This window comes from Triticum aestivum, chromosome 6D, assembly GCF_018294505.1.
Source record: "Triticum aestivum cultivar Chinese Spring chromosome 6D, IWGSC CS RefSeq v2.1, whole genome shotgun sequence".
NCBI lineage: Eukaryota > Viridiplantae > Streptophyta > Magnoliopsida > Poales > Poaceae > Triticum > Triticum aestivum.
In genome coordinates, this window is record NC_057811.1 from 461,006,399 (window position 1) to 461,021,733 (window position 15,335).

A 15,335-nucleotide genomic window follows, 5' to 3' on the forward strand; every position below is an offset into this window, starting at 1 on the left:
TAGAGGTGACTTCAAACTCAAAGAGTACAATTTTAAATATAGAGATTCAAACATTCAAACAACTGAGAATTATCGAAAAGATTTGGACAAACGTTAGTACTCTCTCTATCCTCAGTCACCTGAAATAGACAGCGTTACTTCAATCAAGGGGAAAATGAAGGGTGGTTGGTCAAAGGACATAGAAGGTTTAACGCCCACTTAAACCCCTCACTCCCCACCATTTCCGCCTCCCTATAAATACGCGCGCCTCCATCAACCCCATGAAATCCTCCAACATTCCTCGAATCCCCTCACCATTGCCGCGCCATTCCGAGTCTCGGTCGCTAATGGCAATGCAGACGAGCACGGCACAAGCGCTGCCGCTGCAGCCGCGCCTCTCGGCCTCGCCGCCTTCCTCGCCAGCCACCGTCGGCACCCTCCTCACCAATGCTGCCGGCGCCAGCAGGATTCGGCGCGAATGCCGCTCACCGCGGTCCTTGCTGTCGCGCATCCTCGGCAGGGGCGGCGGCGGGTTCCGCTGCCGCGTGCGCATCCCCCGCTACTGCTCCAGCGGCGCCGGAGCGGCTGCCAAGGAGGACGCCATAGAGGAGGAGGTGGCTGCTCCAAAGGTCGTGGTGGCGAGCAAGCTAGAAACAGAGGTTCGCGAGTCGCCTCGGAGTTCCATGCAGGGTACGTGATGATTACGCGAACTGGCTGAGTTAATTGTGGTCGGCGTTTGATGGTGAGGGCCAACGGCGTGGCGTGGTTAATCGTTTCGTTTGCGCAGGGATGAAGGCGGCGCCGGAGGTGTCGGCGGCGAGCCTCGGGCTGGGCGCGGGCCTGGTGCTGCTGCTGTCCAGGGGCGCGGCGGAGCTGAGCAGGATGGCGGAGCTGCGCGCCCAGATGGAGCGGCTGGTGATGGACGTCTGGGCGGAGGCGCGTGGCAGCAGCCGCTCCGACTTGTCTGACGACGGCCATGTCGGCGATGGTGCCAGCGTCGTGAAGGAACGCATCGTCTTCGCCGATGCCGGCGGCGAGGACGCCTCGTTGTCCCGTGGTTCGCGCGATGCCGCCTCGGCCTGCGGCGATGCTGGCGTTGGAAATGCCGCCGCAGCCATGGATCAAATGGAAGCAGAGCTCGAGGCTGAACTGACGCGCCTGCAGCTCGATTCCGACGACGACGATGAGGAGGAATGCGTGGCCCTGCGGCGAGATCACCAGCTCGAGGTACCGTGCACCCGTGTCGCCACTGCCGCCGGCGTGCTCGCTCTGTGCCAATTTGACGGTTCTGTGCTGAACTGATTCCGGTTGATTTTGCAGTCCACCGTGAAGAGCGACATCTCCTCGGAGAGCGGCTCCCCTGCTTGCGTCGGCATCGACGGTGTACTCGACGACGCGGCAATAGAATGCAAGGAACGTGAAGATAGCGAGGAGGAGGGGGAGGAAGACACTGACGAGGAGGACGAAGAGAGCAAGCCGTGCCCCGGCGGCGTGCCGGCGCGGGTGCTGGAGCGGAGGCTGCACGAGCTCCTGCAGTCGCGGCACGAGCAGCGGATCGCGGAGCTGGAGACGGAGCTGCAGCGCGCGCAGAGGAAGCTGCGGGACAAGGAGCACGAGGTGTCCCGGTGGCGTGACACCGCCAAGCTCGTCTCCCGCCACAAGGACGAGTCGCGGCTCCGGTAGAACCAAACCACCGACGCCGACGATGGATATACGCGCGGCCCGGTCTTTCGGTGGTCTCATCGTGTCACGATAGCTACATATGAGTAAGGGCATCTCCAATGCTCAGCGCTTAGGTGGGCGCTAGCAGGAATTAAATAAAATATTTTTCTCTGTAGCGCCCGCATTTTTTTGAATGTTGGTAGGAGATCTACCAAATTCGTTGATTAGCAAGGGAAGAATACAAGCAAAAACCAAGCAACAGAGAAGGCCTGGCGCTAAAAAGGAAGAAGAGAAAACAATCAGCCCGGATCAAATGGGATTTTGGCGCCTGCCATATTCCACAAATTAGTCCCCTCTCTAACTATTGGGTGGTCATCATATCTTGCTGTTGAAAAACACGTCTATTACGCTCCTTCCATATCTCCCAGGCGACCAGATGGATCATCGATATAGTGCCTTTTTTCTTTTCCTTTGGTGCATTGTGCCAGCTAATGGACATCCATTCCTTCAGGTTGCCAATCGCCGGCCAGTTTACCGGGTGTAGATGTTGCATGCCCGCCTGGGTAGCAATCTAATCCTAAATGTAGCTCCCGCAATCTGATCCCAAATCGCCGGCCAGTTAGAAAAGAATATAGAGATTGGCTGATCCTACGACGAAAAAGCCGGTGCGCCCGAGGACTTCCCTGGCATCGACGCTAGCTAATTTCCTTAACTTGGCCGGGAATCACACCTAACGGCCAGGAATTTGATCCTAGCGCTCGGCCTAAGCACCGGCGTTGTACATGCCCTAATGAGTTGATGGAATTTGTTATTTGTTACTATGTACTAGTAGTACGATTTATTGAGGAGGTAAATGCACTCGTGATAGATGAAGTTGCATAACATGTGCAGCTTGGTGCCACAAGTTGATAGATACGGAAAACTGGTGCCGGAACTTGTCTCAACGTGCATATACGGTTCACTTAGCCGTATACGCCGTTTGCATGGCATGACAGGGTGGCGCTAGGCCCATTGTCGGTGAGTGGGCTGAGCTCGAGGGACACATTTTTGCAGAAACACCACTGAATTTAATAACAAATCTTGTTTAAACCCCATGAAATGCCACTACATGTCTCTATGCTAGAGACAAGGGCCCATTTAGGAAATAGTATGAAGGGAAAATTAATATGAAAAATAGCGCAGACTGAGTTTGAAACTGGCTCCTTGTCTTACAAGGCCGGCTGTTCTAGCCACAAGACAAGTTTGAGTTTTGTTCTCCACATATGATAACGAAGCTTAATGACCTATAGTTTGATGAAAATATGTTATTTCTTCCTTTTATAATTTGGTGAAAATATGTAAATTATAATCAGAGTAAAAAATTAAAAACATAATTTTTTTGTGTTATAATTAATACGAAGAAAAAATAACTTATTTAAAAGAATGTTCATGTAACTATACAAAATATTACGTATTTCCTGAAAAACAAAATATAAATTAAATAATATTTATGAACTAAAATAATCTGTATAATTTTAAATAGTAAACACATATTTAATAAAATATGAGTAAAATATTATATTTGAATAAATGTTCATATAATTTTGGAAAGTGTTAAATTTTTAATTCATATAGAATATAAGAAATTTTGATGCTGTTTTTTTAAATCACATGTTTTTTTTGTGTTTGTGAAAATATTTATACATTCTTAGACATTATAAAATAATTATATACTAATGGGAAGATAAATACGAGTCTTGTAAATCCCCAGGCCGCTTCAAATGAAAAGACTTAATATTTTTTAGTTATATGATACTTCTAAAATAATACGTGTATATTTTTTTGTTAAATATATTAAAAACATGGTGTTGATTGTTTTTATTAAATATATGAAGACTTGTTTATGAAACTGTCAAAAATATATGAACATGAACATTTTAACTCTATCTATTACTGTGATTAAGATTTATACTCTTGCAAAAAGAAAAATAACTAACATACGGTGAATGGGCTGCAGTAACTGCAACCCATTTAAGCCGGGTGCATGTTGGTGTATAGAACAATAAACCTACTTATCTTAGATGGACAAGAAAATTGAACTAGGACCATGCTTGTAGTGAGAGGTCTCTGGTTTGAACCTGTGTCGGCACTATTTTTCATATAAACTTTCCCTTTGTATTGTTTTTTGACGGGCCAGGGCATTTTACAAAAAATGTTATTAATTTAGGGGTGTTCTGCAAAAAACCATCGCTCCAGCTCCACCTCGTCACTGACGGCGAGCCTGGCGCCGTCATGTCACGCCACGGAAGCGGCATACACAGCTACATACGAGAATGAAACGTATATGCACCTTGAGACAAGTTCTGACACCAGTTTTCCGTATTTTTCAACTTGTGACACCAAACTGCACATGTTGTGCAACTTCATGTACCACCGGCGCATTTACCTCTTTATTGAGAGAAGGAACGGTTGAAGGACGAAGAAAGTCGGAGGAAGAAGAAAGAAGGATCACCGTTCGATTTTAATCTAATGACTAAACCACCACCGTTTGATTTGCGCATGGCTTTTGTGTGAACTCAACATCGCGTCATGTTTTTCTTCTTCTTTCAACTTGTATCGCCTATCGTGGCGTGACATTTACACTCCCTCGCGGCAAAAGAAACAAGAAACAAAAATCATCAGGGCATATCATGAACGCAAGTTGATGATACACGGACATACATTACATAATGCTGCAACACCACTTTGCATATATGGTGCCTCTTTTATTAACTTTGTCGAGACCATGCATATATTACTACTATCATCAGATCATGCCCTCATGGAGCCTGGTCCACCATAGAAGATACGCATACCGATATACTTGCTAACTTCAAATCCACCGGCGGTGTATTTGGAATGATCGCTCGACCCATGCTCCACTCGGGATTTATCCGGGGTCACAAACCTGCCCTTATGATCAGCAATATCGATGCCTTCTATGAACGCCACTTTTCCGAATCCTTCCGAAGCAAAATGCCCGCTGCCCATCTGCGGAGAGTTTGATGCGGCAGTCGGCCCCTCAACCTGCCCGCCCCAGAACGCGAAATCACCCTTGTATCTAATGAATTCGAATAGTCCGCCCGGCCAATATCCAATTGGCATTTTATTCACACTCACCCACCAATGGCCTGATGTCGGCTCCTAAAATAATTCAATATTAATTAGTTAGTTATATGCCCGTAATTAAACTAATTAGTTAATTCGTACAAGGTGCTTGAGAAATCGCAAATTTTAAGAATAACATAATACCTTGAATATTTGAATGTCTACTACTTTCTGTAATCCACCATAGACAGAGGATGGTTGTATTCTTGTTCCAGGACCAACATTGTGGTGGACTTGCACATATCCCGGACACCTGAAGTCAACGCATGACTTCTTTGAATAGCCATCGTACTGTGAAGTTTGTTCCAAGGCCAAAAACAAAACCAAAATATCAACATACATTATTAATTTCTTATCATACAAATATATAGCCAATAATAGCATGTATCCAATTACGTACCCAAGCAACATGAAATCTAGAAAAAGCATCACCACTCAATGTTGGAGATACCCGAAGACCAGCGCCCATCCGATCTGTGTGTTGTCCCCCTCCATTTTCAATATCTATCCAAAGTGAGCTATAATCCTGGCTACCTTTATTAACCTTTGGCTCCCAAACATTTATTAGAGCACGCGCCCCAAATAAATCACCAATGTATCTGAGTCCCGCCCTCTGCAAGAAATAAAAGTAACATCTGCAAATGTGAAGAATGAATACTATGTATAGATAAACTTGATAGGATATCACATGTAATTAACGTTATGAAAAATGTAAGGCGCCAAACCCATCAGAATTTTTAATTGGACCACTAATTAAGCTAAGAAGTTCTAAGTTACGTGACACACATAAATCATATTACGTTATTCATATTCAAATGCATTTTAAATGTTATCACTTTCGTTTCATATTGCCACGTTGTCAATACAACTTCAATCTTAAGATGCGTGGTCATTCACATTTTGGGAAGGAAAGAGTAACAATCAATGAAAACAACTTAATGCTAAAAACTAAGAATTTGGGACTAGTATATATGGAACTCTCCAAGAGAGTGTTACTAAAACTTGGTAATGAAATTGGAATTCCTTCATGTACAACTAAAATCATGCTCATACATAACTTATTTAGTTGACGTAGAAATCTGAAGGCAAAAAAATCATTCCTAACTACTCAAATGTTGTGGAGTACGAGGCCCTTCATTCACTATAAAATTGCCCAAAAAAACTCATTGTCCATAATAACTTGATGAATCTAAACCGTTCATTATTGTGACCCTCGATGGAAAATTAATTGTTACCATCCAAATATGATTTTTTTTTCTCAGAGTACTTTCTTGGAATTTAATCAGATTATTTATAGAGTCTATGGTACATCTTTAATCCAACATTGTACATTTGATATGCATCATAAATGCAACAATTATACGCCAATTGGCACAATCAACCCTATCAAAAAATCCCATCAAACTATGATAACAAATTCATTTTGTAACTTATACAAAAACTCACCTCCCATTGCATATCGTTTTTGAGCCCATCAATATTGTGTGTTGCTATGGTGCTACTTCCATTACTACGCAGTATTGGAATTGTTCCTATTGGGCACTTGATGATAGATGGTTGCACTTGCGAAAAAGAATCCGAAGGAAATGTTTGGGTATCCATCCAAACAGGGAAAGAATTTGGTTTCATCTGTTTGAAAATAAAATCAACCACCATGTTACAAAATATTATAAATGCATCAGACGATACGCACAAAACATGTTGTAGTTTTATTCATCGTTGACATAGCTTATACTACGTGAAAAGGTTGTTACTTTAGTTCACTTTCAATAGTCCAAATTTTGTAATGTGAAAAAGCATATCCAGAAAGATTGTTGAAACAAGAAGGGAGTAGAACACACGAAAGCAACATTTGTGGACTTAATTATGAACTGATAATATACTGAGCAATTCATGGATGTATGTCATATTTTTATGAAATTAATTTACCTGGATTTTATGGTCTTTTAACAATGGGTGGTTAAAAGCCGGTTGCTTATACACATCGATGCAGTCATAGACGTCCCCGTCTTCCATCTATTTTGAGGTTTCCTTTGCTTGTTAGTCACCAAAATAAGTGCTAAATATACATGATAAGGTTAATTAGTCATACTTGAATGGTTTTATTAACTCCTTGATAAGTGAGAATCTGGGTACTGTCTTCCTCTTGCCTTCTATATCTCACATCTTTTCCTCTGGTCGCTATAACAAGAAATGACATGAGAAGAGTCACACTAATGGCTTGTGTTCCTTTCATTGTTAAAACCTGGAATTGTTGGTTTTCGAATTCCTGTACCACCATATTTATATGCATCTGAGCGTACCGCACATTTAATGTTGCAAATAGTTATAAGATATATCATAAGGAATTAGTTCATTGTACGTGTACAAAAGATATCATATATTAGTTGCACTAAGATATATCACCTCTAGAAAATTATAGCATTAATTGCACTATGATAATTTGTGTTGGAAAATATGCCATTAATTTCCCTAAGATATGATCATCGATCCTTTTCTTTTGTACAAAATATACGGTGTTAATGCCATATAAATGATGTGATGTGTTTGATGCATAGGAAAATCTTCACAAGTTCCAAGTTTGGTACTGAAAGTGTTAACATGATTAATTTATTGCCACCAAAAGATATGCTAAATATAAATGAGAAGGTTAATTTTTCATACTACCTGAAAGTGTGAGGTTTGATGGCGAACTCACATTTTCTTTCAATCATTTGGTCTTGAAATATTTTATACCATCGGCTTTATTCCCCGATCAACACCATCAGTTCAAGATTTTTTTAGAAGTATAAAACAAACTAATCTGGTTATGAGGTGAGTTTAATTTGATTGTGAGAGACTAGGAACAACTCTTGTATATGGCATATCAATAATCAAATTCTATGTACACATGAAAATAAAATTCACATTGTTTTTTTTATGTTACTCAGTGATTATTATAAGTGATGTATTTAAATTCCAAATAAAACATACACATGTTGTCAACTTATCACTAAACAAAAGTTGTGATACCAATGTTCAATTCATACTCTAGAAGTTTCTATAAGTATATTTACCTATACACTAGAAACCACTGTTAAAATATTAGATAGACCCTACGCATTGGAGATTTTTACCATGGTAATTAATGATATTTAAATATATGGGGACACATGTATACACAGAAATATATGAGGATCATGAAAAGAATGCTTTGAGTGATGGTTATCTTGTTGAGTTTGTCCATGATGCCACTGAAAAATATTACGAGGGGGGGAGGCATGGTTATAGATATCTTAACAATGTTTGTCATATGGCGGCCATGGCTAGCATTAAGGGTACACTGTACTTTTAGCTCGCAGCTCCATTACAACACTGAAATAACACCTCATCGGCTCAGCAGGTCAATTAAGATTCTAAAATAAGATTGCCCAGTTGGTCTGCATAGGAGAGAGGATGATCTCGTAGCACAACAGCGAACTCCAGAAATGTAAGGACGAGAAGCATGTCGGAGAATAAGATTCGCTTGCATGCAAACGAGACGAGTCGAAACCAGTTTGGGTCAGTATCTCAACATGGAAATATAGTGTGTCCCGTATCTATTAGAGGTGCTGTCAATCGCAGATAGCATAAAGAAAGCAAAAATAGAAGAGCACTTCAAACAGAAACTGGAGTTACATTCTGTTTCTTGTCCATCACAGCTTTCCAAGGAGTCTATGAATTAACTGTGCAACATCAGTAAGCAAGTGAATCCTCCTTGTCGCACAGGTTCTCGAGGGCAGTAACGTGCTCCTTGAAACAAGCTGCGGCTTCCTCCCTCTTGCCTTCCTTTCCCAGGTGGTTATATGTCATTGCCTTGAGATAATACACCTCTGCCGCCATCTCGTGGTACTGCATATCACAATAGATTTTCATTTGTGTGGAGATGTTAGGTCCTTTTCATGCATTTTGAACTCGATCCCGGTAATTTCTCATGGTTCAGGAAGAATGTTTGAGATGGAACCATCAGCTCACCTCTAAAACCTGCACGTCTTCAGCCGCTTGATTTAGTGGGTTGAGAACAGCACGAGCATCTTCAAAAACTGTCATAATAACAAAAGGTCGATCAAACAACGGAGTGTAAACTAAGAAGCACAGGATAGGAAACCATCATCCGGTTCAATACCTGAAAATTATGGATCAGTTAAATGACATTTTGCTAAGACTATCTGAGATTGTGCACGCAGCTCAAGACTGCCATGGACGAGAATCATAGGAAGGCTTTGATAAACAAGACCTAGGGCCCTCTTTAAATGGCTTGATCCAAGAGCTAGCCACAGTTCAGCGAGAGTAAGTGTGGCTGAAGCTTCAAGCAGATCCAAATTAAATGATTTGCAGAACGATTGGCTGGCTAACGCGTAAGGGAGTCCAAGGACTGCGTTGTCGGACTTCTGTGGGAGAGGGAGCGAAAATATTAGTTCTCTCTGCATGACATTTCAATACTTATTAGGTTCCAGTCTCAACAAAAATGATTTGTCTTACTTTATGTATTTCCGCAAGTAATAAAAGAACAGCTGCATTCTCTGCTTGCATGTTGTACTTGTAGCATGTAGTGAAAAGAGAATTCACCACTGCTGCTGCCTGCACAAAGGAAATTCAAGTATTAGGGGAATATAACTTTTTCCAAGAATATTTAGACCAACATGGACGAGAGTGAAAGGGGGCACGAGCGTAGGACCGAGAGGAACGTACGCGGGTGAGGGAGAAGAGGAAGAGGCTGAGGCGGTTGTGGTGGGCGACGGACTGGAAGGGGGCCGGCGGCGCCAAGACCTGCACGAGGTGGCACACCGCCATCTTGTGCGGCGTCAGCTCCAGCAGCGCCCCCACGTCGTCCCTCGCCGGCGCCTCGGCCACCCCCCGCGAACACGTTCATGGCGCCGCCGACGACGACCACGATGACTTCGCCCGAGACGAGGGTTTTGCTTGCTCTTGCGCTTGACCTTTCAAAGCTGACGGTGACCTCGAGGGGCTCGTCGATCCTGCGACACTGGAAGCTCAAGCGTGCAAGCAGGCTATATATGGATTTGGCTACGGATCTTCATCTCGACTCGCTGTGTATTGTTTCAGACTGCTTGGAAGTGGTGGCCAATATCACATCTGACACGTGACACCCCCTGCCGGCATGCGACAATCTTACGAGAGATCAACTTTCAAAGGAGTTTGTTCCGAGGCGTTAATTTATCCATGCGAATCGCCACTTTAATGTTGATGAACATATTGTTTCCGAGGGATTTTACAGGGTGTTCAGTAAAAGCAAGAAAAATGTTTTCTGGACAATAGCATTAAAAATGAAAATTATAAGTTCCTGGGTTGATCGCTTCTCATGGGGCATGCCCACCGTCATCTCAATGCCTTGATAATGCAGTCGTCGATTTAGTTTGATCTTTCACTATGACGTCGCAGTATCATCCCCTTCTTGCCTGTGAGAGGGGCGCGTGAGCCACCCGACCGCTGGTAGCGGGTGCTATAGTATAGCACAACTCTGGCGGTCCAACGCACATCAATCTGCTAGAGTGAGATACATGGACAGTCCCCGGAACACAACACATGGATGGAGATCTTCCAAAAGTCACGTACCGTGCAAGCCGTTGTACTCGGCATTGTGGTGGCACAGGCAGTGGTTTCGCCGACTATTTAACCAAAAACTATCACATTTCATGAAAACGTGACAGAAAACTATCACTTTACGATTTTGTGCGGAAAACTACCACTTTTGTCCTAATCCGTGGCAAAAAACTACCAAGTCTCGAAGCCTGTCGCTTTACCCGTGCTAAGCACCAAACTGACCAGCCGGTCCCAAGTTTCAGGTGCCACCGTGGCCAACCGCCGTTAACGGCGCGTCCGCCGTCGGAAACGGCGTCGTCAGAGGATCAGCATCAAATGGCCGGTCCCATGTTTTGGTGCATTCAACGCAAACCGACAGCCGCCGTTTCCGACCGCGGACGCGCCGTTAACGCGCGGCGGGCGTCGGTTGGCCACCGTGGCACCTGTAACGTGGGACCGGCTGGTCAGTTTGGTGCTTAGCGCGGGCGAAGCGACCGGTTTCGAGACTTGGTAGTTTTTTGCCACGGATTAAGACAAAAGTGGTAGTTTTCCGCACAAAATCGTAAAGTGATAGTTTTCTGTCACGTTTCCGTGAAATGTGGTAGTTTTTGGTTAAATACTCGGTTTCGCCCATTGTCATGGGGGTCTTCTTCCTGTGCTGCCGGGATTGCCCAGGACGGTTCTCTGCTGCTAGGAGCCAGCGCCGAGTTCACATGCAGACCCCGGTAAGCTTTATTCAGTTGTCTCAATTCTTATGAGCTTAATCAAGGGGAACGAACTCAAGGGACTAAAGAATCCTAGTTTCGTTTTGAGGTTTCCTTTGACGGTTCCATAGGCATCTGAAATTCTATTTCACTTTTGTACTTCTTTGAATACGGGTTCTAGTTTCCCGCTACAGAAAAAAAATTCTTCAGAGAATATCCCAAGGGTAGGGGGCAGTGGCCCCCCTGGCCTCAACGTAGCTCTGCCGCTGGCTGGAGTTACACAAGGCTCCAGCTCGTTTATCAGATTGGGACGTGCAGTTTCAAGAAAAGGTTTCACTTGCTGGTGTCTACTTGTAATGTTGTTTCTAAGAAAGGGGGAATTCGATGGATCGTGAATTTGTCTATTAATAACTGTATTTGATCATTTACAAACTCACTAGCGTTTCCTTGTATCCATACGTCTCAGGTTGTAGTTAGGTATTATAAGGTCTTTTTATACCTTTCTGTCTGGAAAATTTGCGTGGAAATGGCAGCATCTGTAAATTGTGCATTCAGTGTGGAATGGCATCAACTATATATGTAACTCTGAGACTTCGTAAGTGGCATTTTACATTATGCCATTATGGTAGTATGTGCCTGAACTTTTTGTGATATTTGGGTACTGTCAAAACTGATGACTACTGTTATATCATCAGGCTTCCATCTGCCACCGTGATAATTTGTGTGTATTACTTCAGGTCGCCCATTCCGATCTCATTTTGCCAGGTTTCTTAACTAATTATTCCCACTCATAAACCTAAGGAGAGGCTGTCCACATGGTAAATTTTGTGTTGGCATGAGTTCGGTTCATTAAAGAGATTATAACAAGTAAAACAATCCAATGTGGGACTCTCGCACAAAAAATTCACTTTTTGCAAGTGCGGAAACTGCTCATTTAGATTATTAGCTTTCGGCAATCCAGTACACCAACGTCTAGTAATGACAGCGACTATGATTATCAATATAGACGTTTGTGTTATAATTGTTTATCAATATAGAAGTATGAATTTTGAAGACAAAAGTAAGAACGTTAATTAATTAACACACAACAACAACCATGTCAACGAATAATTAAGATGATTGATAGCTTGAAATGTTTGGAAGAGTGTTAACGTACAATGACATTGTAACCCAGTACTCAAGAACCCTACCATTGTCACTCTCCTTTTGCTTGGCGTAAGGGTCGTTCTGGTACTTGCACTTCGAAAGACTAGCGGGGTCAACAGTAGCATGGTGGCTCTGTCACGTTAAGCGACCGAGTACCTCCTCCGGACTTGCTGCATCACCATTGAACACCCCGTTGGTGCGGATGACGCCCTGGTTGATTATGTTCGCAAACTTCAGTTGGATGCATCTGAACTCATTTATGCAATCTCCTTGTGAGAGTTGCTATATTCTCTTCCTCCATGCGATGGCGCTGGATTGCTTTACAAAGTTGTCACACTCCTGTATGTACTCATTAATGTGATGGATAACGTAGTAGCCACCTATCACACTTTTTCTGGTTGCTATATGCAACAAAAGTCGGTAGTGGCCGAACCGTATCAGGCAATTTTTTCCATGATTTTCGACATTCCCTTTTGATGTTTCCTCCCTTGAAGATATATTCGAATAGATCTTCGTCCAGAAGCTTTTTGATGTGGGTGTAATCTTTCTTCTGGCGCCTCGTCGAATCCAAGAAATAAGTAGAGGCAGATTTTGAAGTTATAATGACGAGGATGCAATGTTCTCTGCATAAACACTTCAACAAACTAATTATCCTCAAATTAACCTTGGTACGTGCAAGCATAATGGAAATCTGTGAAAGCATATCATGGCTAGATAGTGACTTATATGGGACAATAGGGCACAAGAAGACACTCCTTCCCCTTGTTGGCCTCCATAATCTAGGATACGTGTGAGTCCTAAATTTAGTTTATTAACTTAAGTGTGGTGCTTACCTTCATGAATCGATCATTGTGTGGCATATGTTTATCGCTTGTGATGATAATCATTTGTGCTACAAAAAAATCACAAAAGTAAAAAAATGTTTCATTTTCTTTTTAGTTCGTTTTCAGCAGGTTCTATTGGAGGGCACCATCGGACCACAATGAGGAAATCAATGAAACAAGGTCCCTGTCTATTAAAGAAGAGGTCATATAAACCTCAACGGTAAAAGTGTCTAACCCTTACTTAATCTTAAGCAAGGGCAGGTAATCACTTCTTACACTCTGTTAACAACTGCACTTACTTTTTAACTTTGGAATTTTCCCTTAGTATTGCAAAGTTCTAAGCATGGGGAGGTTACTTTTACATGTATAGTGTCTTGTGCAATGCTCTCTATCATAAGGTTTTCGTGCAATAGTGTGTCCCGATGTTTTGACCTGCTTGTTTTACACTTGTTTAACTTAGCATGTGGAAATCTTGCTATCTTTTGAAAACATTGCCATGTTATTTTATCAAAAACCAAGTAAAGGAGTCCTTTGAACTATTTGTCTTTCTTTCACCTAACTAAGTTGAGAACTCTAGTGGTGTCTTGATTAGCTATTGAATTACTGTAGAGACTTTTGCGGATAAACCCAATGACTTTGACTAATCTGGGATGCGCGACGGGGTTTGTCCCTACCAAACTACCACCTCGGGGTCCTTAGCTTTTGAGTCTTATGTAACATGATGATAACCCACAAGTATAGGGGATCAATTGTAGCTTTTTTGATAAATAAGAGTGTCGAACCCAACGAGGAGCTAAAGGTAGAATTTATATTCCCTTCAAGTTCTATCGACACTGATACAACTCTACGCACACTTAACATTCGCTTAATTACCTAGAACAAGTATGACAAGTATGAAACTATTTTGTAGGCGATAGGGTAGATTTGCAAGAATAAAACTAGATGTACTTAGCGAGAATAAAACTACGAGTAATTTGCAAGATAATTAAATTTAATTGTTTCGTAGAGATATTTTGATAACACAAAAGAAGTATTTGTCCATAGGCAGATAACTAGACCGACCGGTAATCATTATTGCAATTCTATATGAGGGATAGGCATGAGCTACCATACTTTCCGTACTTGGATCATATGCACTTATGATTGGAACTCTAGCAAGCATCCGCAAGTACTAAAGATTATTAAGGTAAAACCCAACCATAGCATTAAGTAACAAGCCCTCTTTACTCCCATACACAACAATCCCCTTACTCGGGTATAAGCTTCTGTCACTCGCGCCACCCACTATAAGCGAATTATGAACGTATTGCAACACCCTACAACGGTAATCCCACATGCTTGCGCAACACGGAGAGCACCATTGGACGGCACCAAAATAAAACATACAACTCAAACCAATCACCATATCAATCAACCCATAGGACAAAACGAATTACTAAAACATCATAGGATGGCCATACATCATTGGATATATAGCATTAAGCATCATGTTTAAATAGAGATTACAGCAGGGAGAAGAGGTGTTACACCGCTGCATAGAGGGGGAGAGAGTTGGTGTTGGCTGACAACCCACAAGTATAGGGGATCGCAATAGTTTTCGAGGGTAGAGTATTCAACCCAAATTTATTGATTCGACACAGGGGGAGCCAAAGAATATTCTCAAGTATTAGCAGCTGAGTTGTCAATTCAACCACACCTGAAAGACTTAATATCTGCAGCAAAGTATTTAGTAGCAAAGTAGTATGGAAGTAACGGTAACGGTGGCAAAAGTAACAGTAGCAGTTTTGTAGCAATCGTAACAGTGGCAACGGAAAAGTAACTTAGCAAAGATCAATATGAGACGAGCTTGTAGGCAATGGATCAATGATGGATAATTATGTCGGATGACATTCATCATGCAACAGTTATAACATAGGGTGACTCAGAACTAGCTCCAATTCATCAATATAATGTTGCCATGTATTCCGAATATAGTCATACGTGCTTATGGAAAAGAACTTGCATGAAATCTTTTGTCCTACCCACCTGTGGCAGCGGGGTCCTATTGATATTAAGGCCTCCTTTTAATAGAGTACCGGACCAAAGCATTAGCACTTAGTGAATACATGAGCTCCTCAAGCTACGGTCATCGCCGGGAAGTGTCCCGACTATTGTCACTCCGGGGTTGCCGGATCATAACACGTAGTAGGTGATTATAACTTGCAAGATAGGATTAAGAACACAAATATATTCATGAAAGCATAATAGGTTCAGATCTAAAATCATGGCACTTGGGCCCTAGTGACAAGCATTAGGCATAGCAAAGTCATAGCAACATCAATCTTAGAACATA

General features: G+C 42.5%; 2 protein-coding genes and 1 pseudogene across 2 annotated transcripts; 1 reads left to right on the forward strand and 2 right to left on the reverse strand.

The window, feature by feature from the left end:
- The first annotated feature begins 277 nt into the window (after positions 1-277).
- On the forward strand, positions 278-2,339 carry LOC123142005 (protein POLAR-like 1). The gene is made up of 3 exons (XM_044561042.1): positions 278-669; positions 767-1,206; positions 1,300-2,339. Exons 1-3 carry the CDS (start codon positions 327-329, stop codon positions 1,660-1,662), a joined length of 1,146 nt encoding a protein of 381 aa, XP_044416977.1. The 5' UTR covers positions 278-326; the 3' UTR covers positions 1,663-2,339.
- Positions 2,340-4,282: 1,943 nt separating this feature from the next.
- LOC123142006 (uncharacterized) lies at positions 4,283-7,006 on the reverse strand. Its single transcript, XM_044561043.1, has 6 exons — positions 6,860-7,006; positions 6,697-6,783; positions 6,214-6,396; positions 5,168-5,380; positions 4,912-5,058; positions 4,283-4,803 (listed from the first exon to the last, which is right to left on the reverse strand). Exons 1-6 carry the CDS (start codon positions 7,001-7,003, stop codon positions 4,432-4,434), a joined length of 1,146 nt encoding a protein of 381 aa, XP_044416978.1. The 5' UTR covers positions 7,004-7,006; the 3' UTR covers positions 4,283-4,431.
- Positions 7,007-8,481: 1,475 nt separating this feature from the next.
- LOC123142704 (anaphase-promoting complex subunit 5-like) lies at positions 8,482-9,579 on the reverse strand (annotated as a pseudogene).
- Positions 9,580-15,335: the final 5,756 nt, after the last annotated feature.

Excerpts from the sequence above, each read along its gene's own strand:
- LOC123142005 (XM_044561042.1), top strand. The coding sequence starts at position 327 with ATGGCAATGCAGACGAGCACGGCACAAGCGCTGCCGCTGCAGCCGCGC. Across the intron at positions 670-766 it reads GCCTCGGAGTTCCATGCAGG|GGATGAAGGCGGCGCCGGAG; the intron begins GTACGTGATGAT and ends TCGTTTGCGCAG. Across the intron at positions 1,207-1,299 it reads GGCGAGATCACCAGCTCGAG|TCCACCGTGAAGAGCGACAT; the intron begins GTACCGTGCACC and ends TTGATTTTGCAG.
- LOC123142006 (XM_044561043.1), bottom strand. The coding sequence starts at position 7,003 with ATGAAAGGAACACAAGCCATTAGTGTGACTCTTCTCATGTCATTTCTT. Across the intron at positions 6,397-6,696 it reads TAAAAGACCATAAAATCCAG|ATGAAACCAAATTCTTTCCC; the intron begins GTAAATTAATTT and ends ATTTTCAAACAG. Across the intron at positions 5,059-5,167 it reads CTAGATTTCATGTTGCTTGG|TACGATGGCTATTCAAAGAA; the intron begins GTACGTAATTGG and ends CAAACTTCACAG.